Source organism: Amblyomma mixtum, chromosome 3 (genome assembly GCF_055824585.1).
Source record: "Amblyomma mixtum isolate Tamu chromosome 3, ASM5582458v1, whole genome shotgun sequence".
Taxonomy (NCBI): Eukaryota; Metazoa; Arthropoda; class Arachnida; order Ixodida; family Ixodidae; genus Amblyomma; species Amblyomma mixtum.
The window spans coordinates 162489765-162517206 of record NC_143014.1 but is presented as its reverse complement, the minus strand read 5'-3'; the positions used below and the strand labels follow the sequence as shown (position 1 = coordinate 162517206).

General features: G+C 42.1%; 2 protein-coding genes across 3 annotated transcripts in view; one reads left to right on the top strand and one right to left on the bottom strand.

Moving 5' to 3' along the window:
• Positions 1 to 16841, bottom strand: part of dre4 (SPT16 homolog, facilitates chromatin remodeling subunit dre4) — a 49785-nt gene extending 32944 nt beyond the window's left edge. Inside the window, exons 1-10 of the mRNA XM_089581749.1 lie at positions 16720 to 16841; positions 14335 to 14436; positions 11927 to 12091; positions 8909 to 8968; positions 8644 to 8736; positions 7947 to 8093; positions 6691 to 6842; positions 4178 to 4444; positions 1808 to 1881; positions 341 to 453 (exon numbers count right to left, since the gene is read on the bottom strand). Coding sequence (XP_089437875.1) covers positions 341 to 453; positions 1808 to 1881; positions 4178 to 4444; positions 6691 to 6842; positions 7947 to 8093; positions 8644 to 8736; positions 8909 to 8968; positions 11927 to 12091; positions 14335 to 14436; positions 16720 to 16788 — 1242 coding nt within the window. The 5' untranslated portion in view covers positions 16789 to 16841. The remainder of the gene's footprint in view (positions 1 to 340; positions 454 to 1807; positions 1882 to 4177; positions 4445 to 6690; positions 6843 to 7946; positions 8094 to 8643; positions 8737 to 8908; positions 8969 to 11926; positions 12092 to 14334; positions 14437 to 16719) is intronic.
• A 243-nt stretch (positions 16842 to 17084) lies between these two features.
• Positions 17085 to 27442, top strand: part of Nhe1 (Na[+]/H[+] hydrogen exchanger 1) — a 32902-nt gene continuing 22544 nt past the window's right edge. The window contains exons 1-5 of one of the 2 annotated variants that reach the window (XM_089581748.1): positions 17085 to 17660; positions 19035 to 19193; positions 20975 to 21055; positions 22603 to 22661; positions 24435 to 24518. In XM_089581748.1, coding sequence (XP_089437874.1) covers positions 17561 to 17660; positions 19035 to 19193; positions 20975 to 21055; positions 22603 to 22661; positions 24435 to 24518 — 483 coding nt within the window. In that variant the 5' untranslated portion in view covers positions 17085 to 17560. Of the gene's footprint in view, positions 17661 to 19029; positions 19194 to 20974; positions 21056 to 22602; positions 22662 to 24434; positions 24519 to 27442 lie in introns of both variants that reach the window. The other variant, XM_089581747.1, reaches the window with a different exon arrangement.

Here is a 27442-nt window from a genome sequence, read left to right as displayed (position 1 = left end):
CAATTTGGTCCGTGTTAGCAGTAGAGTGCACGTGAAGGCAGGAAATGGCTTTCAAAGGTTCTTTTGCACCATGCTCTTTCCCAGTATTAAAAGTGGCAATTTCCATTTTCATGGAAATAAAAACCAAAAAGTTTTCACTACATTCAAAGCTTCTGGTTGCAACATCGCTGAAAAACTTAGTTCAGCTGTGCAGTGCACAGGGCGACTTTGGAGGAAGGTGGATGGAGGCCCACATAAGTTGCCGTTAGAATGAAAAAACATTCCATGCTTTGCTGGCTATCCAAGCATGCACCCATCAATATCTTGTTCCATAGAAGCCTGACCAAAAGAGCTGCCTCACCTCGTTCACTAACACTGTGTCTCCAATAAAAAGTGCGTAGGTCTTGGCACCCTCATCACCACTTCCTTTACACTGTAGACCTGAAAAGCCTATGTTGACATTGAAGACCATGCCTGCAACAGAGAACATACCATGAAAATGTGCACCAAACCAAGATATACTGCTATTTCAAGAGATTGAAAATTAAACCTTCTAATGTCCCCCAAAAAACAAAGACAGGCTGACCAACATAAGCATGAAATGGCGTCAGCAAAACTACACTCGCTAGAGGAAAACCTCAGATTAATCCCAAGTCATACAGTACAGGGTACCTAGAGCTAAGTGGACTAGTCAATCCCAGACATACAGTAAGTTCTAAATGCTCTGGTTCCGCCAACATCAAGCATATCAAAATGGCTCCTTCTACCTCAAACTCTCGCAACTATGCGTCCAGGAAAGCGATGTCCAGCGCTAGCGAGCTGGGCAAACGGCGCACAATTCAAATTTATGGCAGCCGGCGTGGCGGTGTCCCCTCGCCACTAACACCTTTCACAGCTGCACAAGTGAGGTGGACACGCCAATCTTCCCAAGCCTGCCTTGCGCGCATCCACGTGCATGCTGGTGGTCTGGCGTAGCAAGGAGCATAAAATGTGGAAGTAAAAGTTTTTGTTTTATAAACCCAGGTAATAAATCAGGAGCGCACAAAGTATGCGAGGGCGCAAATTAATCTGCAGTCCAGAAGAATACTATGCACCCACTCTAGTAAAGCACTTCTTGCAACAACGTGCAGCCCGACATCGTGTTGGAAGTGCGCCACTCGCTAGAGTCGCTTGGCCTAGCCTGCTTCGCATCAAAGCAACTGTGGACAGTGTTTGTGAACTAGCCACTGCCAACTGTAAAAGGTCCAGTCCTGTTATCAGTAAAGTATAAATAGAATAATTTCTCATTATGATCAAAACGTTTGGTTTCCGGACTTTCTGCAACACCTCTGGAAGCAAAACACGCCAGGTGAGGGCCTTTGGTTGGGTTAGCCACACCTCATGGCAAGCTTTGCACCAAATGCTGCCTTTTCTGCATTACAGCGGTATCATGCAAAAAGTAAGTATGAGAGACTGAAGGCTATGCTGACGCACACCTCATGACCACCTCGTCACGCAGCTTCACAGTGCTAGCATTGTGTGTAGGTCCCCAAGGCCTCCTCTCTCCTCCATGGGCAGAAACTGATTACGCGATCGCCTTTAGGTGAAGCACCACTTGAAGGAAAACAAAGCTCTGTCAATATATGAATGTTCAAGTGAACGAGAGTTTGATAAAACAGTGCTATACTTTGAGACCGTTTGATATTAACAATAAATCAATCTATGCAGGATCGATACATCTGGGATTGACTGTACTCTGAAGTGGCATGCCATACATTTGTTCAGTTCGTATCAAAATGCAGCTGAGATTTTTTTTGAACTGATAACAGTCAACATAATTAGAACAAACCTTTTCGAGCAACTGCTGTAGTCTTCGACTGAATTACCAAGGAGCTTTCACGGAACTCAATCCCCGTGGCAAACCTTTAAAAATAAAACAAAATGAGGTATGCATTTAACCACGATATAACAAAATTCTGTAAAAGTACTTAATGTCTACTTATCACTAAATTCCCAAGTAACAAAATTTTAATGCCCTATGGGAGCAAAACTAAGGCACTGAAAGTAAACCATACTGCCAATACAACTGTCAGTTCACAATATTTTACATGCAAGCTACCAAAACCAGAGTTGTGATAAGCAAGGCTGATCCGCAAGATTTTTGTTGCAGGTGCAATTTCTAAGGGCTGCAGATCTTAAGAATATTCTTAAGCTTCATTGAGATCTCTCTCAATTCTTTAGCTACCACGCCATAGGCCAAAGTATTATTTATGGTGGGCTGCATGCTTTTCAATAATTAAGGAGCCTAACAGTAATAGTTAAAAAGGCTAGTATTCAATATTAGTTAACCAGCCTGCTAATTAGAATGTCTTAGTTGTATTCTGATGTACTGCACCGCTGAAAACACTATGCCAAAAAAAGCATTCTTCTTACTCAAAAAGCCTCTTTTAAAAAGTTATGTAAAGTCTTAAGTGAAACGCCCTGTATAACACAAGGGGGCAGTTTGAGTTTTCACACATATGGAAAAAAAAAGAAAATGATTGTAACACGATCATCGCCTGTTCAAGCCAACTACAGACGATGGCCCAAAATTAATGGAGGTTTTATGCGAAAATACGGAATATTATCTGAGAGGCAACACTTCAGAAATGAACTCATCACGAAGTGCAACAAAGCCTCTTAACGCATGCACTCTCCCACCCAGCAGCGGACACTATCACAGCCATGCCACTGCTTCCTGTTTTGTGCTCCTCTGCCTGTCTGCCATATATTCCACTACTCCACTCTACTCTTTTGGTGCATCCACTTTCCTGACAACCCGCACTGCTTTCTCTCCATGTTCATAGCGTCTCCTCAATTTGGCTGTACTTTCTGCACTAGTTAGGTGGTGCAACACTCGCACACTCGATTTTACTTCATGCTCACGAGTTCTTCTGCACTTTTGCGTTAGCCTCCCAGCGAGTTCTCTTGACGAGCAAGTAGTGAAAGGTGCTTGGCACACTCCATAGCAGACAAGTAGCACACGGCTCCGTGGCTATGCCTGTTTTAGTGACCGGCGTCAAGATGGCCGCACAGCCGTGCTAGACGCGGCATCTAAGCCGTACCCTCAATCAGTTAAAATGACATTTTGTGTGTGCACCTGTACATGTGTCTGTGTACGAGCATGTAAGAAAGTGGCTGGCAGGTGCACTGCGTCGCGCCTTTCTGCCCAGCCTCACACGCTGCTTTACACCATTTCTCTTTTGTGTGCAATTATTATTATTACACGCAGCAGGATGGAGTGTTTCTATAAGGGACAGAAGGTGAGGTGATAATATTTTTTAATACATGAGTGACTGCAATGTTTATGATGACTCGCTGCGACATTACCCGCATCTCCGCCTAGGCTGCTGTCAGTATCTAATAGTTACTCTGCCGCCACTGTCTGCTGACAGTGAACGCTAGTTGTGGAGTTCAAATAAGTTAAAGTTACCTAACAACTATTATCTTTTGAACTGGTGGACAACCGCAGACACTCTTCGGATAGAACGGCAACAGCCTGAACCAAACAAACTGTCGAAGGTCGTCTGAAGCAAGTTTGAATAACCTCTTGAATTCTAAGTTCAAGTATTTCGTTTATTGGCGCTTCAAAGTACTCTATGACGGCTGACCCACACCACTTTGCACAACACATCAGAAAGGCTGGCGTCAAACTCATTATTTTAGAATTAACGAATTTCATGGCTGCTCCACTTGATACGTCGCTTCGAACAAATGCACAGTGTTCAATACAATCAGTACAGTCCCATGCAAATGTCAGACCATCCGAGAGACACCCAACACAGCCGCAACAGATGAACATTTTGCACTTTTGCACTTAATTTAGTCGCTGCACTGAGAGCAATAGTGTCAGGCTACACTCGCGCCAGAAGAACTGACGTGGCACTTTTGTGAACTAGTGCAGAAAGTGGAGCCAAATCAAGGAGACCTCTAGCCAACCTCTCCTTTGCCCACGCATGCAGCCTCCAAGATTATGAAAAGGTTTGCTTCTCACAGCAGCTCACTAGTCCGGTGGTGAAGCTCACTGTACCTACCTTGAAAAGCAGTCGGGAAAAAAACTAATTGTACTCATACCTTGGTTCCAAACATAACATAAGATGCATGCTCAAACAGATGAACTAAAAAAAAAACATGCAATATTTGTCTAGATATAGTAATGTTGACACAAATAGTAGCTCACCCAACATTCTTTGTCATCTTATCAGCAAGCTCTTTGTGGTCCTTGTTGACACGAGCCATAGCAGCAGCAAACACGTCACACAACTTAACTCCATCCCGAAGTTTGTCGAGAACCACTTCTTCTTCAAGCAGCAGCAAGAAGTCATAAAGATCTTGCTGTTCTTGGCTGGGGTTCACAAGCAATGTGCGGACAATGTTGGAGCAGTACGACTTGTAGCGAGCCCCCAGTGCACATGTGATGGCGCCGAAGTGCAGCGTATTTTTGTCACTGCGTAGAAAACAGCAGCAACTCATGAGCCCACAAAAGCTAAATCTCACGAGGCAAATAAATAATACAGTAAGACAGGAAAATTCAGAGTATCACTCTGAATGAGTGTCATTTAAAACTGTCGCCTAACACCAGTCGCATGAAGAATATCTGTGGCAACCCAGCACAACACAGCCTCTCCGAGATGATCTTAGCAAACTCACTTCATTCAGACCAAACATGCTACAGTCAAACCCCTCTACAGTGAACGCCACTACAGCAAAATTTCCACCAGAATGAAATAGTTTTGATTTCCTGTCACCAAACCATAGAAGGCAATACAATCACTTCCCCTTCACGGCAAATAATTTTCGGAGTGAGATTTTGCGTCAACGAATTTTTTCCAGATAGGTTGCCAATCCTTATTTATTATTTTTTAGACATCCAAATATGCCCATCTCGTTTCATTTCACCAAAAACTCTGTCGAAGTCAATTTGCATTGTGAGCGCGGCCTCGCCCGCTTATCTGTTTTTTCAGCAGCGTCTGCTCCGGCGGACGCATTTGTTGCTGCGACACACGCGCGTCTTATCTGTTCTCTTTATCTTTCCCCTGATCTTTTAACTCTCCTCTATCTGCACGTGGCAGCGGTGGTGGCTTGGCTCGAGCCAGTAGGCAGGCCCGTGCAATTTCCTTTTCATCCTTCTCTCAGTCACAAAAACAACAACGCGCAGGCCGCGCCTCCTCGGGACTCGACTGCCCAGGCTCGACGAAAAAGAGAGCAAGTGCACTTGGCGGCCTCGGCAACGCTCTCTTCGGCGCAAAAAAAGGGGGTGCTTAGATTCGCATGCAAAGTTTTTTTTCCGAAAATAGGGGGGTGCTTAGAATCGCGAAAATACGGTAATAAATGAAACCCACCGGAAAGCCACTTTTGTCTGAAATTTAAGCACCCACAAGCCAGCAGTTCGGCAGGACAAAGCATGAAGGAAACAACAGCTGATCTTTTAAGGACTCTAATTTTTGTTTGTAGAAATGAAAATCAGGTGTCCACAGTGCAAGATCTTAAGTTTCATCAGAAGTATCTCATTTTTAATGTAACCAGTAACTTAAAAAAAAAAAAAAAGATCAATAAGCGTGATGGCAATGGCAAAACCACAAAACTGACAAACCACAAACAAATGTGGACACCCACGGTCCAAAGAATGTAGCCATTCCATGAAAAACAATTTTAACTTTGGCACGTGACTTCTAGGCCATTGCATGTTTCACATCAATATATACATGCATGTGTGCAATTTGACCTACGCATGCATCAAGTACGCTTACGTATGTCATCACTATAAGGGTGCTGCTGCACCACCACTCTTCTCATTCACATGACAACAGCTTTGCTTTTCAACACTGAATTCCGTTACACCAAATAGAGTAGAGTGCAATGGTAACGAAATTTAACAACCTTTCAAAAGAGAAAGGCAAGACGCACTTAATAAAAGCTAGGTTACGTATGCAAATATGTGACCATTGAACAGTGACAAAGTTTCAGCACAGAATGCCCCGTCTAGCCTTATGTGCTTTTCACAGCCCAAGTCTAACTGGTAACTTCTTGCCTCACTCTATGAATAAAAGTTAAGATCATTTAATTTCAATCATAACCTCACGAAACGTTGCAGAGTTCCTAGTGTCTAACACCTCTTTCCTTCAGCAACATTCGGTGCCTTCTAGGTCCAAGCATATAGCCTCAATGCCAGTGCTTCAAAATCAAAATAAGCTTCTAACAAATGCTGGTAAATTTTACCCTACTATTTCACTTTACAGTCAAAACAAAACAAAGAAGATTAAAATAGGATGCTGATGCACTAATTATAACACAGCACAACTAACTATTTTGCATATTTGGGTACTAACTGAGCTTTGTGCCAGCTTTGACCTGTAAAAGACAATGACACACCGATCACTGCTCAAGCTTTGATAAATGCTTTCGCACACAAAACCACACTGCCAAAATGATAGCAAGTGCAGGTGTTGAGAGTGACACTAAGCTTTTTTTTATTTCTAATCAAGGCACAAGCTTGATGGATTAGATTAAATTTCCAAATCTTTTGTTACCAACATGCAAGTTGAACCAACACCTTTGTGACCTGCGTATTACACTAAAACCAACCTTAAAAACAATTTTATAAAAGAATACAGGTGCTGAGAACTTAAAAATGTGACTGGCAACATTTTGCCAGCAAAGGTTTGCAAGTGGAAAAACCCCCATGACACCAACCTGACAACACTGAACTTGAGATTATAGTAGCCACCCGACTGAATGATGGCTGGGTAGCAGGAGTCCACTTGAGATGGATCAACACCAGTCAGATATTTCTTCTCCTGGAAAGCTTGGTCCACACCCTCCGCAAGTTTGCAGTGTTTCACTTTCTGGCAGTGTGAGAAAGTCATTCAATTAACCTTCTAACAAAATGTGCACCCCACAATATGTAATTGAGAGCACTGCAAGAACCATTACAAACAGAGCCCCCTGTTTTGATTCAACACATACTATTACTGTCCACATAGAGGCTATCATATTTACCAGATTCTAAGTGCACTTAAAAAAAAAAAATCTAAAAATGACAAGCACATTAGACTAGAGTACAAAAATGAAACTGCCAGCAGCACCCTACTGTTATCAGTATCACAAAATGGCGGCTTAGTACTATTTCTTGTGCATCAATATTGCCACATCGCTTACCGCAGACATGGATACAGATAAGCCTCGCAAGCATCTGAAAACGCTCGTTAGCAAGGCTCCGACCTCGATTTGAACCTACATGGAAGCGTCCGTTGCAAAGACGTCCAGAGTTCACTACGAAACCGGGTTTTTTTTTAAGTAATTTTGTGTGGGGAGGAAAGAGGCAACTTGGCTGCTTCACGTGTGTTTGGTGTTCCTGAAACTTGTCTGCATGACTGGTGGAAACGAAGATTTTTGCCAGCAAGTAGACTTGAAAGGGTTTCAACAGGCCGAAGACAGGCTGGTTTCCAGAAACACCGAGCAATAGGATGAAGCATGCCTTGCTGCAGGACTTTCTTTGCGGGGTGGGTGAAGGATGTGTGGTGCATGATGCTGTCTGCCATGGTCAACAAGGAGGCCTTCAATAAGTATGGAATTTCAAATGGCATGGACAGCACCAAGCATGAAATGCTTTGTGCCACTGAGAGCGACAAGGAGGCTTTCGACTGTGACGCCGACGGCACGAAACGGAGGCATGAGTTAATGCTTTGAAATCAGTTTTAACAAACCAGGTATTGTGTCTGTTTCGCGCACGCCCACCAGAAGTGTACCGGAAAGGGGGGACAGACCAGTGGGGATGATCGTATAACCCACGTAAGCAGCCCGTGGAACCCCAGGGTTCTGTGGAACCCAGTTTGAGAACCCCTGCTATAAGAAGTTTCTAGGTATAACAATGGCCTGACATGAAGCTTACAATCACACAGCACCACTGCGCATATATCCACATGCAAAAGAAAAAAGTCAAGTCAAACCTTGTCCGCATCAATGATCTCCATAACCTGGTCCCGCAGGTACTTGGCATAAACATCCACAGTCACCTGGCAGGCCTTCTTTATCAAAGCCAGTTCCTGTTCCTCCTTGGGTGCCATCACGTAAGCCACAGCTGCACTCACATCCACCTGCGGCTCAGAGAAAAAGACAGCAAACAGCCAGATTACCCTCCACTGCATGCGGCTATACAAGAACAGCTTGGCTGCGCACTCAAATGAGCCTTGCTGGGCATGTCCCGTAGCTTGAGCTCGTGTCAGTGTTTGCTTTGCCTGGCCAGAATAAACCCATCCTATTTTCTGCAACTTAACACGCACTGCTTCAAGAACAGAGTTCCTGCCACACCTTGTGCATTGCAACTGATATTAAGGTGACAATGCATAAACACTACATAGTTTATGTTGCAATGCCAACTATTTCTTTCCTTCCCATAAACATGGCAAATATTTTTCTGCTGTAAAGCATGCTCAAAGTTTCTTGCAGTAAACAGCAAGAAATTTGAGTAAATGCACAAGTGCAGCCCAAAAATTGCAAGTAGCAGATAATACATACAACATACATGCTCTCAAAATAACCATCACAAACTTTTAAGTGCATGGAAGCATGTATGCAGCTGGAAACAAGGACAAACCCTGACGACAATACGAAATGTGGAAGAAAGGTGACCAAAGAGATACTTGCCGTGTCAAACTTTTCAGCCGATATGGCCGACCGCCAGGCATCCATGAACTCGCCTGGGAATTTGTCTTTGCTGAACTCGCCCACCACCTTGCCCTAAAATTTTCATAACAGGCATAACCAAACTTTCCAGCATAAGTTCAAAGTGCAATAATAGCTGCCTAGTCATCAAGAACCAGTGAGAATTTTCAATTGCTAGGCAGCACATCCCCCTTCACCACAATGGCTGCACGTGCAAAGCATTCAGTTAAGCATAAAATGTACTCACATTGCGACTTTTCTTGATGGCTTCAATCAACTTCTCAAAGTTAGCCTTATCCTTATCAGCCTGAAAAGCAAGAACAAATTAAGGTGATGGCATGCACAAGGCGATGGATGCTACGTAGTTTAGTGTTTCCACAAAATTACTGTTTAAAACATGCGAAATTATTTTGAAAACAACTGCTAAATTTTCATTTCATTTCATTTCATTTATTTTACCCTCAGGGCTTTCGCATTACAGAGGGGGTGGGACAGTGAAGAAAACAATACATAGATCAAAAACAGGGCTATATATACGAACAATATTGAAAGATCCTAGAGACATAGGACGAAAACATTGAGAACAAAAGTACAGGAGTAAAAAGAAATAAATAAAAGGATTACAAAAAAAGAAACCTTATGTAGTCTATATATGAGTAAACAACATATCACAATTGGTCTGATTCTAACAGTGCGAGTAATTTGCTTTTAAAACGCGCAGTGTCGCTAACACAGGTGGCTGCGGGTGAAAGATTATTCCAGTCACGACATGTTTTAGGGAGGAAGGAATTAGAGCAGGTCACTGTGCGGCAGTGTGGAACAGCTACTTTTTGATTGTGGTCTATGCGAGGCGAGATAAAAGATGGTGCCTTTACACAGATGGCTTTCAGGCAAGGATTGTGATAGTAAATTTTATGGAAGAGGCAAATGCGTGATAGCTTACGGCGAGTGGAGAGTAAGGGGAGTTTAAGATTAGATTTCATTTTTGTTACACTGGCAGTGCGATGGTAGTTTCCAACGATGAAACGGACGCTTCGATTCTGCACGGCCTCGAGTTCATTTGTTAATGTGATGCATTTCATTTATTTTACTGAATTTATTTACTGAATGAAATGAATTGAACATTTGTATCTAACTACTGAACAGCATAGACATCTACTCTGATCAGACTTTATTCACAGTATATACAGCATAATACTTCAAATTTATAAGCATGTACAGTATGTGTCGACCTTGTGTAAAGTATTGGAGCAGTGCGCTGCACGGCAAATACAGCAACACCTGACCACAGCTGCTAGCTTCTAATGCAGCCACAAAGACCTAAAAGCAAAACGAACACAAGCACTAAAGAGTTCAACTTTAGTTAAGGACAATGCAGCGACTATGGAAAGGAAAATGATAGGCATGAGTTAAAGAGACCGGAAGCAGGCAGAGTGGGTAAGGGAACAAACGGTTTAATGACATCCTAGTCGAAATAAAGAGGAAGAATGAGCTTGGGCAGGGCGTGTAAAGCGAAGGCAAGATAACCAATGATTGTTACAGGTAACGGATTGAATTCCAAGAGAAGTCAAGCACAGGAGGGGGGCGGCGGAAAGTTAGGTGGACGGATGAGGTTAAGTTTGCAGGGATGGCCACAGCTGGCACAGGACAGGGTTAATTGGAGAGATATCAGGGAGGCCTTCGCCCTGCACTGGGAGTAGTCAGGATAATGATGATGAGCTTGGCTACTACTGCACCATATAAAACAATTTTAGCAGTAAAAAGTTCCCACACAAAACCTCCAGAATCAATAGTAATAAGGTTTCCATTCAATAAGTTAACAGCTCTTCCAAAAACACTAGCACTCAGCTTGCATTTTAATTGCCGAGGTATACACACTGTAAAACTTCCGAGTTCAGCTTAATCCAGTAATGCCCAGTGTATCATGTATGATACAGATTGTACAAATGCCCGTACCTTTTGATTATGCTTACAAAATAATGAATGCACATAGTAATGTGCAAAGAGCATTTTCCAAACGTATTACTCAAAGCAAAGTTAAAGCGTGCACTTCCAAAATGTTGAAGGCCTGCTACAAGATCACATACTGCAAAAGCTAACCTTTCTAGTAAAGCAACCTAAAATTATACTGAGCACACTGCTGTATTTCCAGCTGCTGGAATGACATCGAATCCCTCTATTGATTAGCGGTACCATCCCAGGCTTGTGCAGCTTCACGGCTTTTGACGCTCAGAAATTAGCCTAATTACAAAATGATAATAGTTTTCTTCATGAACGCACTAGTTTCTTCATATACTATAATGCAGGGGCCATTAACAATGAAATACCAACAGTTCAGAACTTTTACCTGACATTTTCATTTCCATAGCCACCACAGAGTTAAAGAGGCACTGCCATGTTTTTCTCAGTGCTGAATAATCTGATTATAAATGAATTCATACGTTCCAGAGACCAACGCAAAAATAATCATTGAAATTGGAGCATGCAATCAAAAGTTATTCCACCAATTAAAATCGCACCTAGCATACACGCACAAGCTTGCATGCAATTGTTGCTTTGCTAGGGCAGCCCACAGCCGAGCATTTTGACCTCGTCACCCTAGACGGGGCATGGATGACTAACTCAACAAAGTAAGCTGCTCTTTGCTGTTTAGTCATTGGTAAGATAAGAAGGTTAAAACTGGTCCCTCCAACCTTGCCTCCACTCACCTCCGGCCTTTCTCTTCACATTTTTGGGCAACATGTGTCAACCGGCATTTACTTTATTATTATTATTTTTTTTTTTTTTGCTGCCTTCTTAGAGTGGCTTGAACAACAGTGCTCGCACCCATGAAAGTTTGAAGCGGAATGGAAAGTGTTGCCCCTAGTGTTATGAGTTTTCATTCGCTTTCACTGCTTTTTAGTTTTTCTGGCATGCAAACAACTTACAGCACTCAGAGACATAATATTTTGGATCCATTTCGCAAGTTTAAAGGAACAAGGAACAAACCGGACACTCAACCAATCAGAAAGGCAGCACACAAACTGGATGCCGTCCCATTTCCGCTGCTGCAAATGGTCGCTGCGTTGCGACATCACTGGTTCAAAACAAGCATTTCTGAAGAAAATTAAAATATTGACTATTACGATTTCGGTGATCTCTTTGGGCTATCAGGCATCACAATGTCCCATAACTTACATACAAAGAATAAAGACATCATGCTTAGTCTACGTTGCGGGCCCCTTTAAGATGCTACAGAGCAAGCAAGGCATTATCTTAAACTCACCTTGTCCCTGACCAGAAGAGTAATAGGTGGCGCTTGTGCCTCGTTTTCTTTGCCAGACTCCAGCTGCTTGAGAAATTCAACTTTCTTCTTGCTAGCCAGAAAGTAGATAGCTGACTCGCACAGCACCATGATGGTGTCCGTCAGCTCATATCCGAACAACCAGGTCTGGTGCATAAGAAGGCATACATTAGTTTTGCACATCAGAGCACTTTCTGAGCTTTCAGATAATTCTTAACAGCCCTCTAAACAGGTCAACTACAGTTAAAGCACTGGTAGAGAGAGAGAGAGCAGATAGATGGGTTTCTTGACAACACAAAGTGAACAAGGGAGGGGGAGCCTCTAGGTGCTTAGGCCACAATTCAACAAGAGGACTTATCTTCATCTGGGCACAGTTAAAGGCTGAGCTCCATGTACGCGAAAACTCGTGCGAATGCAAAGGCAACGACAGCAAACGATGAGCGGCACTGTCACACAAAGCGATTTGCCCATGTCACTTCCTTCGTCGCTCAGTTCTGCATCGTACAAAAAATTTCACTAGACACCTGAAAGTCCCCTTGCAATTAGCCAATAAGACCCCCCAGGCTGTTTCAAGTTTGTCACATCGCTCTTCTTCCCACCAGCCCCCAGATCTGTTTTTGCCTCAACAAGTGCGCCAACCTAGCATCATCTTGCTCATCGCACTGTAAGAAAATATTTCTTCTGCGGGAGCTGTGAAGCAGACCCACAACATTTAAATAAGGAGGACAATTTGCTTGTCGGCAACGAAGGGCTAACAACTGAAATGGGTGCAGATGCATGCCGAGCTGCGGGTACAGGCACTCGATCCACAGTGCCACTCCTCTCCTAATAAGTCACTCGTGGCAAGGTGCAGAATTGCAGAAATCACTCGTCGCACATATCCTCACTTGCATTATTTCCTCCCTTACTAACAGATTAATGTAACAGCTTACGGGAATGTTTACTAAGCCGGAGTATGCAGGCACCGAACAAAAGCACCCCTCCCCATCCCCCACCACCGATAATCTGTGATCTCCTGCCACTGCCGCTACACCGCCGCCATAGAGAAAATATTTCCTTTGCCCTGGATATGAGGCAGACTCGCAAGAAGAGGCATGTTTCTACGCCAGAGTGGGCAAGCACCAAAACCGCTGTGCACGTCACCTGCCACATCCACTTGCCTGGAAGTTGCCTACTAGGCGACGAAACAAACGACAGCGTTACTTGCAAGCAGTAACTTGCAGTACAAGCAGTTGGCGGAATACGTCACTAAATGACAAAAATCTTTTCATGCAAAACTCAGTTTTAGTGTGTTTTATAAGAAAAACCTGATTTTTTATTTTAGGACATAGTTCGTCAACTATACCCAACATTGATACCAACAATATATCGAATACATCAATACCAACACCAGACATCAGCAACTCTAGCACACATAAGATATGTTTGGCATTTGGCATCTGCTACAGAAACATCACAATCATTTCATGATAAAAAAAAAAAAAGAAAGAGCCCAGATCAGCATCCCAGTACAATGCTGCTACAAATACATTTTGTACCTCACTATACACACCAGACCAAGCACTAGCCACATAATGAGCAGGCATTACGATGCTCCCTTTCACTGGTACCTGCCATGTCTTAAGGGTCAATGCAACAAGGAAAGCTAACAGGCACTAAACCACAAAGGCTTGATGCTACATGTATATGAGTAGCATGCGAGCAAGATGAGGTCAGTAAATCCTGCTCACACTTTACTCAAGCTTCACTCCATATACATTAACAGTTACAACAGGTATTGACTAGTTCCTTCTTTGGTGCAACTATGTGCAGAGGCAAGTTTAGTTTGGTTTATGGGTTTTAACGTCCCAAAACGACTTGGGCTATGAGGGACGCCGTAGTGGAGGGCTCCAGATAATTTAGACCACCTGGGGTTCTTTAACGCGCACTGATATCACACAGTACATGGGTCTCTAGAATTTCGCCTCCATCAAAATGCAACCACCACAGCTGGAATCGAACCCACGTCTTTCGGACCAGCGGCCGAGTGCCATAACCACTGAGCCACCATGGCAGATGGAAAGTTTAGTGAAGGTGCAGCAGCACCAAGACAACATGAAGAGTGCTAATGCACCACCTTCAACACCCAGGCCCAATGCAAGTAATAATAACAAATTTAAGCAAATCCTTCAAGCACCACTTGGTTTCAGCAATAGAAAATCTACGAAAGGCTTCAAGGAAATGGCACTGTTTATATTGTTCATAAAACCAAAACAAGCAACCAAGACCATAGAAAAGCCTAAGCAACTATCATTTAACCAAAAAACTTGTACAAAGTTCAAGGACAGACAGTGTGTGTCACTAACTCATGCCCGACTACCTGGATGACCTTCATCGTCGGGTGCTCTCACCTGGATGGCTGTGGACTTGCTGTACACCACCTCTTCATCAACCCCAACCGCAGAAACAAGAGCATCCATTTTACCCAATGAAGCATGATTCTCATCTGGTTTCTGCACACAAGAATACAGTGAAGAATTCATAAGCATAAATAGCTTTTCAAACATTCATACAGAATTTTTATAACTCTTCTGCAGTCAGCCTGCCAGTGTATAATTACATGATATGGTCACTAAAAAAGCCCAGTAAGCATCTGCCTCTTGGAAGACCAAACTATTCTTCAGGAACATCAGAAGTATCATGCTGCAATGTCAACACGAGACACAGTCCAAGGCATTATGTCTGTTTCATGTATTTCAACAGTTTTAGCCTACGAGCCAGTAAAAGAAGTTTGTATACACCACCATGTGAGAAACACAACAAAGGAAGGCGGCCCAGGTAATCTCTAAACAAAGGAGAAAAGAAAACAAACTTCATAGTTAGAAAAAGTTGTGTTGTGTTGGGTTTTATGGCACATAGGCAGCTAAGGCCATCATGTGCCAAACACAATTAGAAAAAGATATGCAGATTACAAAGTCACTCTGATACCCTAGAAAACGCAATGCAGTACCAAGCACGTGAAGCTATGCACAGTACTGACTCCAAAACCATTTCACGGGAGACAGTACTAAATGAAATAGCAATATTTAACTTCAAAATAAAATTTTCTAAAGTTGTTTAAAAACAACAGAGTACTAAATGTGAGTTTCCAAACACCACTATTATAAACATAGTTTGACTTTTTTTTTTTTGCTAGTAATCAGCATTTTCTTAGCACGCAATCCTAATTTAAAGTGGACGCAACATCTTTTGGCTTGATGTCAGATGCAAGAAAATCAAGATGGACAGGCCCAAGGTTAAAAAATTATTGAGGCCAGATACACATTGCGTTAACACAAAGCCCATGCATATTTTGCTTAGCCGGATTTCACAACTCATGTACCTTTGAGTGCCTATGCAGGCTAAGCGTACAAGGATGGAGGCTCTTCAGTGCACAATTATGGCTAGCAGCTAGTGACAGAAAAGTATAGAGCATTTTTTCTTTTTTTGCACGACCCATGCATAACTGCTTTCCAACTGCATAGTAACTAATCCTGTGAATGCCTTTGCAGACAGCTGCTGGACGGAGGCTCTTAAATGCACAGTTATGGCTAGCAGCCAATGACAGCTAGAAAAGTGCAGGTTTTTTTTTTCTTTTTTAAAGGGTGGGGGGGAGGTGTTATCAGTTCTGCCACCCGGAAAAGCAAGCAGAAGGAAAGGCATGTCGAGCACAGACCATCATGTGCAGTGCTCGACAAAGCAAGCTATGGATATGGCTGTTCTCTACTTTCCTGGATATTTATGCAGTTGTAACCAAGCCTCGAAAGGTCGTGTGTTCGATCCCCATCGACAACCAATTGTTTTTCCTTCTACTTTTCCACAAACCTTACCATGTAATCTTAGACGCCCGTCACTGATAAGTAACATGTATGGATCGAGTGACAAGAATTACACAGCGCAAAACGCTTCTTTCCCTAAAAAAAAATGGCATTATCTAAAAAACATTCTGAATTCTCCAATGCACTTATCGAGAAGGGCCACTATAAACAGAAGGGAAAATGCACAGGAGCGAGCTTGCTATAGCACTGGTGACAGATCAACGCGCACGTCGTCAACATACAGACTTTTGCTGCTCGGAAAAAAGCGACGCAGACGGTACTGTAGTACAATACCAGTGCAACAGCCAAGAAGCAGACATTCACAATTTTTTTAAAAACTTCAACGGCCCCCTCTCCCTAGCGCGGAGGACATGCTAACTGGGCAGGGAAGCGAATAGTTGCTTCGTTCAGGCGCAAGAAAGTCATGCAGCACACACTTTACACTAAACAGGGTCGGCAACGACGCTATTCGACGCAATGACTTATGTAACAGCAACACTGCAGCTCCTTGCAGAACTTAGTCGCTGGCGTGTAATTAGACACCACGCCGCTTTAATGCATTCCTGTCAATAACATAAGCGCTGCATGTAGTACGGCAGAACTATTCGAGGTCGAAGTAAGCTTTCTTCCTGTGGTTTTACACCACGAAGGCAAAACACGCACCAACACGTGCCTCGTCTCACAAGCTAAGTGATGGAGAGCCAAAAAACTTATCAAATGAATGCGACAGCTGACGCACGTTATGTTAGGTGCTTGAAATCTTTAATTTCAAGTAACAAAACGATTGATCAGACGATAGCACGTTTCTTTGCAGCTCCCATCACTCAATTCGGATACTGACGAGAACAATGTACTCCGATTATTCACAGCAGCATGACACAATTTGCAGCAAAGTAACACTGTTTTGCAAGGAGGAGCGATGTAGCATAGAATTCTTACCTTCCACGCGGCGTACAACCGTCGTATCCGCCGGTAAAAGGTATCTTTATTCACAGTCAAACTCGCCATTGCGCTTCAACAACAACCAGCAAATGGCGGTAATTCTTGGTTGGGAATGGCGCGAGAATGGAGCCCTCAAAATGCCGCAAGTGGCGCTAGCTGTGGTCAAACCATAAAAGTCAACTTAAACATCACAATTTTTCGCAGCTAGGAATCTTAAAATTTTACCTATTGTATAGTTTGCAAATAATTTTTAGAATTAAAAATAAAAACTAAACAAGGTGTGCGTATAAATGCATTTAGTGACTGCATAAAATTTGATAGAATCCGCCTTGAGCCAGCCCAAGTCAAGGCAGTGTTTTCACTTGTTGCGTTAGCTGCGCTGCGCTGCGCTTCGCCTGGCTTCGCGTTGCTGCTGCCTGCTGGTCCGCTGAAACAGGAGCGGGAGAACTGGAGAACTGACAGCTGCCAACGGCGGCGGCCGGGTTTCTCGTCGAAGGTTGTGTAGCACACCTCGTTGGTGGTCTGTGACCTGACCTTGCCCATCGAGCAGTGCTCCACAATCGCAGCTCATGTGCCTCCTGTGCTGGCGGACTTACGTTTGTGCTGCCCGAGCTGAACCAGATTCTCACCTGTTAGCATCGAAGGCTCGCCTGAGGTCCTAAATATGGGTTGAATGCAAGCACTGAAACGCCCATAAAGGCAGAAGCATTGTGTAACCCTAGCACCATGTTCGTCGTCAACCGTCCAAGAGCATATCTGCGGCTGCATATGGAGCCCGGTGTCGTCATGACTTCTGCAAAAATTGTGATGACTGTTCTAGTCTTGCTGTGGTTTGCACATGCTTGCGAATCAGCATCTGAAAAATCTCCGCAGACATCGACTCGGGTGTCACCTATACGGACGTCGAGTAACAGTTCGTCGAACGCAGCAGCCAACGTGTAAGCTGACTTATCGCAGGCATATCTGGGACGCGTGCAGTAATCGGCTGGCTGTATTGATAGGGATAAATTAAATCTAGATAACTAGATCTAGCTTAACTAGATCTAGCTTAACATATTACTTTGTAGGTGTAATTTACGTCTTGCATAGCTGCTGGTTGAGAAATTTTACCAGCGTTTGTAGTAACTAGCAACGTACTTTTCGGCTAGCTGTCAGTAAAGTGTAAACGTTCTAGGAACTGTGTGCGCTGATTGCCTCAGTGTAAAAGGTCGCAGGTTTGTATTCCTGCAGTGCAAATACCAGTACCTGTGCTTAGTTTGACTCGCACGGTAAATAAGTTGTGATCTGTGAGAGATTTTACCTTGTTAAAAAAAAAAAAATTGTCATCCTGAACCTGATCAAACATGGGCGCATTCAATTGTGTGAAATACAAGAATTTTTATTTTGTGTGATTTTTGCGCACCAGTTTCTGTTCTAGCAGCTGACCTCTGTTTTGATGCCTGTGTCAAATATTTTCACAACATTAAAAGCACATACCTTGCAGATTGACACAAACATACTAAAACACATCTTATGAGAGCCTGTTTTATGTTAGAAGAGGGACATGCAGAAGCCAAGGCACAAAGGAATAAAGACGTTGCAACTTGTCTGTTTTTATGCGCCAATTTTCTGTGACTGTCAAATCAGTGATAGCGCAGCCTGCAGTGCCACGACTGCATTGTGTCACGTTTGTAGTGACACATTTTCAAGCAGGGGTGGCTTCTTATGAATGCCTTGCGTTTTGGCGTTGTAGTGTAATATGTCATAATGCCCACTTCGGCTCATGCTAGTTACCTGCCCCATTGACTGAGTGGCTGTGGCGTCAAGCTGCCAAGAACTGATTCTTAGGTTTGGTCCTTGCCTCAGCACTTATGTTTCAGACCACTCTGGTGGCTCAGTGGTTATGGTGCTCTACTGCTGACCCCAAAGACACGGGTTCGATCCCAGCAGCGGCGGTCGCATTTCGATCGAGGCATAATTCAAGAGGCCTGTGTAGTGTGCGATGTCAGTGCACATTAAAGAACCCTAGGTGGTCAAAATTTCCGGAGCGCTTCACTACGGCATCCCTCATAGCCCGAGCCACTTTGGGACATTAAACCCCCATAAACCATAAAATTTCGTTTCAGTGGACATGAAATGCAAAAATGCTCGTGCGTTGAAGTATCGTGTATGGAAAGGAGCCCTAGCTGTTTGAAATTAACCTCATGTTCTCCTTTACAGTGCGCCTCACAACCCACATGTAGCTTCAGCTTATAAATAATAACACTTCATTGCTGTTAGCTATGCATTTTTTAGTTTTTCTAATTCTTAATTTTTGTCTACGTGCAGAACAGTGTCCATATCAAATGGAACAGACAGCAATGTTTCAACAATTGCTGTGACAACATCTGTGCTTCCTGCCCAGCCACCAGAGCCAGTTCTTCCGCAGAAGGAATCTGCGGAAGAAGAGCATCACTCTAGCATGACTATCTTCTTTGCACTCAGCGTTATAGGTGTGTAAATGCCCATTTTGGGTAATGCTCTTTAAATGAATTAGTACAGCATATCAGTACGGTTATTTGCATATTTGGTAGAACAACTTTTAAGAATCCTTCATAACACTGGCTTGTTTGCACTTAGATTCTAGAAAAAAAATTTTGTCTTGTGCCCTACTTGTGCCACATTTGGCATAAGTACTTTCCTGAAGGAGCTCATGCAGTCAAAATGAAAAACTACTATCATCATTAAGCTCACGCTTTGGAAGAGTAAGTTTGAGGAACTGAGTGAACTGTTGCTGTCATCCGGCACAAAAAGATTGTGTGGAAAATATGGGGTTAGGTTGCTCATTGTATTTGCCCAGCCTACGGCTACTTCAGTCTTCCAAAAGCGGGGCTTGCAGATGATGTTTTTCTATTTCTACTAAATGGATCAAGCACGTACCAATGCCAAATTCATTACTACATTAAGGAGATTACTGTGTGTAATTTCCACAATATTCAAGCCAGCAGTACAGGAAAGTGAATTTTCGAAAATTGTGAAAAATGTACAAAGGACTGTGTATTGGCACTATATTTAACGATAGCTCTTGATCTGATGATATTGAACTTTGCACACTGATCTGATTCATTGCTTATGGATAAATGTTTATTTTGTGATGAGCTTTATTAATGCCTTTCAAATTTGAATTGAGATTTTTTCTTAGTCTATGTTCCAATGCTGAGCTGGCAAGCCAGTGGGTTGTTACTGGTGTGGTTTAAGCTATATCCGTGTGTTAAAAAAAGAAAAAAAAGAGCCCACGACAAAGTAGTTGTGCAGGAAAAAATGTAACAAACAGCAAGAATAGTGTCCAGTCCTGGTATGAAAGGTTATATAGCACATCTTTACTGAATATTACCAATTTTATGTAATGCTTTACATTGTAGCAAGCATGCAAGTGTGCTTTATATTGAAGCTTCTGAAGCACTCTGACATTGGTACAACCTTTGTCAAAAATGTTATGGCCGCCAATTTTTCTACTGGGTCATGTAGCAGGGCTCTTGTGCCACCCATGTCACTCCTGATCTCCAAGAGAGTGAGGATGATAGTTCTCCTCCCCCTTGGGAGACATGGAGCACTGGCAGTGCTAAACAAGTCGTACTGCATGGCTTAGAAACAAACATGGCGGCATGTATACATTAACCGGGTTAAGTTGGAAATGTGAGTTGAGCGTTTGAACAGTTGGTAGAAGAACAACTCTTTTTTTTTTTTGACAGGCACTGAGCTGTGGCTTTTACATGGCAAGCAGGGCATTTGAATCTTTGCTTTGTAGTTTCTTTTTTTTTACTTTATTTTGCATATTTTGCTGATCTTTGCTCACACTAAGATTACCTTTTTTTCAAACCAGTGTGTGGTCACACGGAAGTGTTTTTCAATGATTGTGGGATTAATTAGTCTTTTTTCGTTGCTACCTGCGACTGGTTTACACATGTGGCATTGTTTCGCTTTGGGGCTCGCAGTAAATTTAATTCTTGAAAGTTTGACTGTGTGTACCCTCCTTTCTCAGTCTAGCTCTTGTTGTCTGTCTCCCGTAAGTGTTGTTATTAAATTCTTCTTGTTAACATTAACATAGCTTGTTGTATTGTGAAAGGCTTCTGTTTGCAGTCATCTCTCGCTGTAACATTCAGATTTGTTCTACAGCTGTTGCCCAGCCCACTATATATGTCCTACTTGCATGTGTACTGTTCTTTTTTGAACAAAAAGAGAAAAAATTATGTTGCATTGTTTGAGAAACTGACAAAGCATTCTTTTATTCCAGCGGTGTGCATATTGATGATTCATTTTTTGATCCAGGCCAACTTTGAATTCCTTCCTGAAAGTGTTGTCGTCGTGCTTATCGGTAAGAAGTCTGCAAAATTATGATACCATGCAAAACAGGCCACATGGGGGATAAAACTTAATGATACAAGAATGAATGCAGTGTTCTTTTTAGAACAGGGGCACAATAATTTGTTACTATGTGTAAAAAGTGCGCTGCTGTTTAATCTAATGCTGTCCCACATACTAGAACTTTAACACTATCCTCATGCTTCGTAACAACACTCTACTCAATTTCCTGATCATGAATGGGCTTACAGATTGTATAAAATGGTATAAAATCTGTTTGAAATACTATTCCTGATTAAAAGTAATCCACTGCTTAGATGGCTCTAAAGTAGACCAAATGAGCTGAGTTATGCACAAGGCGGCACACAGAAAAAGAAGCTATTCCTGGCTTTTCTTGCTTTCTGATTAGAGTCTTCTCTTTGCATTTGATTCTCATGCCACTTAGTTACACAAATCATGACTTTGCCTGCTGTTTGAGTTTCGGTGACCAGACGTCGCACTTTTGATGCACATTGCTTCCCTTTTGCTTCAAATTGCGATTACTTTCGTAGAGCTGTGTCTAGTGATCGACTTTTGCTTTCTTTTTTTCTGTTTTCTGTAGTTTTCGCACAAATAAAAATAAAAAGGAAGTTAAGGTTTGGGGGGTGTGGAATGAGATTAAAATTGTGGACATAACCTGCAGGATTCCTGAAACAGCTGTACATTTGTTTGCACCTTAAAGTTATTCATAGCAGCAAATTAACGCTAAAACTATTTTGGACTCCTTCTCTTCCTGCATTCTGCATTATGACCATTTCTTCCTCACTTTTGCTCTGTAATATCCCTATTAATGCCCCTGTTAGGGGCATTTGAGGTGTGCAGTAAAAAAAAAATAAGTAAATAAAAAGTCTGGTCACCCCTGCTGTGGGGTACAGTGCAATAATTTTAATGAAATTAGGAGAATGCCCCCTATACAATATAGACCCTTTGCAAAACTCCAAAAATCAGCTTTTCTGCATAGCAAAGACTCCTTTACCATGGTGGTGTGGCCCATCCTAGGGGGTAAAGTTGGGTGCGGTGGTCAAGAATTTTATTCCAAACCTTTTGTCATGTATGTGTCTGGCAAGGAGCAACTTGACACAGCAGCATTTCATCCGTCCTTCGTGATTCCTGCAAAGCATAGGCTTGGCAGAGTTGTGCTTAATCCCTTTTTTGGGGCAGCAACACATGGTAGCAGCAGACAGGAAAGGCGTGTGGTGTTATTCTAACTATTGATGTCTTCAGCGCTGCACCCAATTCTTTCCCCCAAAACCAGTTGGGCTGCTTTAGTGAAGGAGTTTTTCGTCTGCAGAGAAGCTGACTTTTAGAGTTTTGCAAAGGGTCCATAGTATGGACCTGTTTATGATAGCATTTGGTTCTAAAAATTTGATTGCTTCACTTACTAAAGCTTTCATTTCACCCTACATTTACTTGAAAGCCTTGTAATAAAACTAACCAGCTGAAGTTTGTGCTCATACTGTGGTATCGTCATTAAGCTTTTGTATGATTTGACTTGGTCTTTCATTTTTTTTTTATTTCCAGGTGCCTTGATAGGCCTCCTCATGAAGCTGATCTCAAGCCAGCATCTTGGGAATTGGCAGGTAAGAAGTTAGCTTCATCTGGTTATTGCGCTACTTAACTAGTGTGCTTCACTTTAATGTATTTAACTTGCTGCAAACTGTCACCCCAGGATGCTCCAGGCTTTGCAAAGACAAGGACGAAACAGTGCTGAAGTTTGGCTTATATAGCTTTTGAGTAAGAAATGGAGTTTTCTTTTTGTTAGTAAAAGGCCCTTCACCAAGTTGTATATTGCAAACAAACCAGATCATTACCCATATTAGGCAGACATTGTTGCCTTTGCAAAATATTAATGGCCTGCACACTGTGAAGACCAAGATCTTCTAAGCTCACTTGTATCCCTTCTAAGACATAGCCTATCTTGATACAGGCTTCTGCTCATGGCACAGTATTAGCATCCGCTATGTACCAGAAGCTCAAACAATGTATTGGTTGATTGGCCTAGTCTACAGGTGGACTGCTGGTGCTCCAAAGAGTGATAGTCTCCTCAGTCTCCTCTGGATACGGTTGTCTTCTCATAGTGTCAGCACAGTTTGAGTGCGCTATTTGCTTTTCTATACAAAGAAGCAAACAGTTTACTGTGTTCTAGTTTATTTGTGCTTCTGTGGTGTCAGTCTTAGGTTATCCTTTCACTTTTCATTCATTGGTTTCTTTTTGTATCATAGCTTTATTGCATGTCTGCTAGTGCATGGTCTTCCCACTTAAGTGTATGCACATTGGTTTGCACTATATATGCATATAATAATGAGCAGTCTTAGATGCATGCACAGGGCTGTGTGTCAAGCCATTCAGAACTGAAACATACTGTGGCCACACCTTTTGTGATGACTTGCACTGGTGTAATTCCATTCTTTCAATGATACAATACCTCAACTTCTAGTTTCACCTCCTGGCATGTCTGAAAGATTTTAAACGATGATTTTTTCTGAAATGAGTCTCAAAATTCATCCAAAAATAGGTAACACACATTCAGGGGAGACTGTAAATGATTTATATGATGTTATTTTTTGTTAAAAAATAAGATGCGAAAAAAATATTCATCACGAGGATTTGAACTGCTGTCTTACGCATTCAAAAACGCAGCACCAATCCATTGAGCCACAGAACTGATGAAAATGAGTGCTATTCTAACTTCGCTCATTTCCGCTGTTATAAAATCTCTCCTTTTTGCCTCCAGCTGGTGTTGCACAGCCGTAAATTGTGGGACTGTACTGTTAAGAGAACAAACTTATGCCTTGCACTGTGTCATGTGGCAGCAGCCATGCTGCATACAAATGGCGCGAAGGCCTGTTGTCCTAAATTTTGTTTAAGTTCTTTTACCTGAAAAATAATTAGGCAAATTTTTTTGTGCATAATAATGATGAGGTTTTTTAATCTATACCTCACTTTGAGTGACGTTTTCAGATTTTCATTTACTTGCTGCGGTGGCTCAGTGGTTAGAGGGCGCTGGGCTACTGAGCCGGAGGACCCAGGTTCAACCCCATTCATGCAACAATGTTTTGATGCAAGCAAAACGCACCCATGTGCTGTGCAATGTCAGCACACATTAAAGAACCCCAGGTGGTCTAAATTAATCCGGAGCCTTCCACTGTGGCGCCCTCATAACATGTGTCACTTTGGGACCTTAAACCCCACAATTTACAATTTTTTTAGAACTTCATTTGTGCATTGAATGATGTGGTTAGTGGCTGCTATCATGACTTTATTGTCAAATATACTTGTCTGCCATGACAATCAAGTTCACATATTGCCATGTAAAACCAATAATTCTGTATGTTCAAAATTATTTTTTGCAGAAAGAAGAGGCACTAAGTCCAACTATGTTCTTTCTAGTTCTTCTGCCTCCTATAATCTATGAATCGGGGTACAACCTGCATAAGGTATGCATTTAATATTATTAGTACATATCATATGATTATGTCAGTATAAGGTTTTTCATGTTTTCTCTAGTAAGAGAAATTCAGAAGAAAACACACAGCTAAATTTTCATTTGTTCACGCATATGCTAGAAGCTAAAGTCTTGAAGTCTCGAGCTGAAATTTGTTATTTATTCCTGTGTGGTTTTTGTTTTGTGACCTTTGAACATTAGATGTCCTTTCACAAGAAAAGGCCCTGCCGTTGAATATATTGATGATACTGCAGTATCACTATCCGGTACATAAAAGAGTGCTTTTGACATCTCTGATTAATCATGGGTGGTGTGTACTCCTGTTCACGGGAGAAGCCAAAAAAAAAAGTTACACATTGGTAGTTATGGCCGTTTCGTCTGGGTGATCTTGTCTAGTTTTTGCCGGGGTAGTTCAGTGGCCATGGTCTTTTCCTATTGAGCATAAGTTGGAGGATTCAATAATGGCCACATTTTGATGTTAGCAAGATGCAAAACACTTACGTAATGTTGTCTTGTGAACACAAACAACACCAGAGGGCCAAAATTAATCCAGAGCCCTCATATATTGCATGCCTCATAGTGTAACTTGTAGGTAAAGCGTACAAAATATTTTTGCATTAGCATTTGAAATGGTGACTTAATCGCCGAGTAAAGCGGCACTGGCATTCAGGCTTCTCTGCTGTGCACTATGGGCAGAGGCCTCAGTGATGACGTCATGTACGGTGGCGCTACGTTTTAAGCGAAGAAATGGTTGTTTCAAGGAAGAAGAACACCATTGAAGGTGACGCTCACAAAGCATTGTTTTGTGGCATCGGACGACACACGGCAGCATGTAGGCGAAGGTAGCGGACATCTGAAATTTCGCCAACAGTGACGTCACCACGAGTTTCCCTGCGCTCCTTCAATGCAGTGAGGGAGGAGAAGCCTGAACACCGTCGTGGCTTAAATCGGTGATAACGTCACTATTTTAAATGCTAGCGCAAAGCTGCTTTGTATGCTTTACGTAGAAGCCTCATAGATTCGAATTCTGGAATAACTGCAAATTCTCAAAAAACTATTTCAGCTTTCCTTTAATGCCTCTTATTCCTACCAATCTGTCTTCACCTCAGTAAACATACCTCAACGACAAAACTACTGATAGAGGTCTTTCGTCTCAACAGGCTTCAAACGCCACCTTGACCGTAGCAAGTTAACACATTTTTTGGGTCAAGTACACACTCATCGATACCTCGACCAAATTACACGGTCATACGAGACACTTAACGGTCACAGATGGAGTGCCCTAGTTCCTTGCACTGCACTATTTTTACTTTATCACTGGTATTATGCTGTCACAGAGCAGCCAGCATGTGCCATCAGTGCCCACACTTTCCCGTGCTGACATTCGCTCGCTACCATTGGCCCTAATGGTATTGGTTGGACCAGGGTTACCAGCAGAAATGGTGACCAGATATGGAGCAGCAAGGAAAAGGAAAAGGGGAGGATTGATAAAAAGGCGTCAAATTCGCCTTCCTCCTAAACTTCCTCCTGGTCCATAAAAAATTTAAAGCACATGCGGGATGTGGAAGGGGGGTGCGGGTCTTGAAACATTTTTTTTTTATTTATGGAATGATCCTTGTCATATTTACCACAAAAGTGCTTTTTTATGTATATTCCAAACATGCAAATAGATTCTGGATAGCCCAACTAGAATATGATTTATAAGTAGTTCCATCATTTTAATTGGGTTTTTCGTTACAGACCATTAGCCAAAAAATGTTTACATATTTTAGAAATATGTACAGAACTGCATCACTGAAGGTGTACTTTCTGTAGTGGTGCTGTTTATACAGTGGCCTCAATAAAAATACATGATACAAAAAATCAATGAATAGAACGCACAAAATGGGTTTGTTGATAATCTAGTAAAGGAAATCATTAAATCTTAGGCATAATGTAAATTTCAGTAAAGATAGCTTCATCACACAGCTGTACTCTTCCTGAATAAATTAATATCAAGCTCATTTAAATTTCCCAGTGCAAATTAGAGAAAAAGCCTGTAAGGCAGAGACTGTATTTGTAAAATCACGAACAGAGATAAAGAGACTTGAAGTCTGTGTGCATTTATTGAGTCATGGGAAATAGCATGCGAAAATGGCTTTAGCATTAGCTGCATTGCTCTGATGCATCTTGGATGGTATCAAACAAAAGGGCGCAAAATGGGCTTTGAAACGGAAGCAAAATGGTGGCGGTTGAAGAGTCTTTTCAGAGTTTCTCGCTTGAAGTGGAACGTCGTTTCGAAGATTGCACTTCATTTTTCGATAGCCTGACTCTCAAAGTATTTTTCAAAGTTTTTCAAAGTTATTTTGTACTTTAGGATTTTTTTGAGCATGAATGTTTTGTGGAGATGTAGTTTGAAGTATATTTAGTACGAAAAAATGTTCTTATAAGAATTTTTTTTTTCACAATTTTTTGCGATCTCAAACCCACATTCTCTCTTGGGACATTTTGCAAGCTAGTTGGTTCTGAAGCACCATGAAGCAAACAGCACGATCTGAGACACACACAGGTTTTCAGTTGGGCAGCCTAAAAAAAAAGAAAGAGTAATAATGCCCAGTCCGCACCGTCTAAGGTGCAATGGGCTGAGACACACACAATAGTACAAAGAAACAGATGAACACAGGGCTGACTAATAACTGAAGTTTAATTTTCATGACATTATGTACAAATACATAGCTGACTCCAGAGAGTTGTTAGTCAGCACTGTGTTTGTCTTTTCTTTGTCCTGTGTGTGTCTCAGATAACGCTGTTTGCTTCATGATGATGAAGCACATTGTAATCGTCACAGACATCGTTAACATGTTTATTGGAAGTGGTAAAATTTTTGGAAATCCCTCAATGTATTTTACTTGCTGATGTGAAAGACAAACTTCGCAT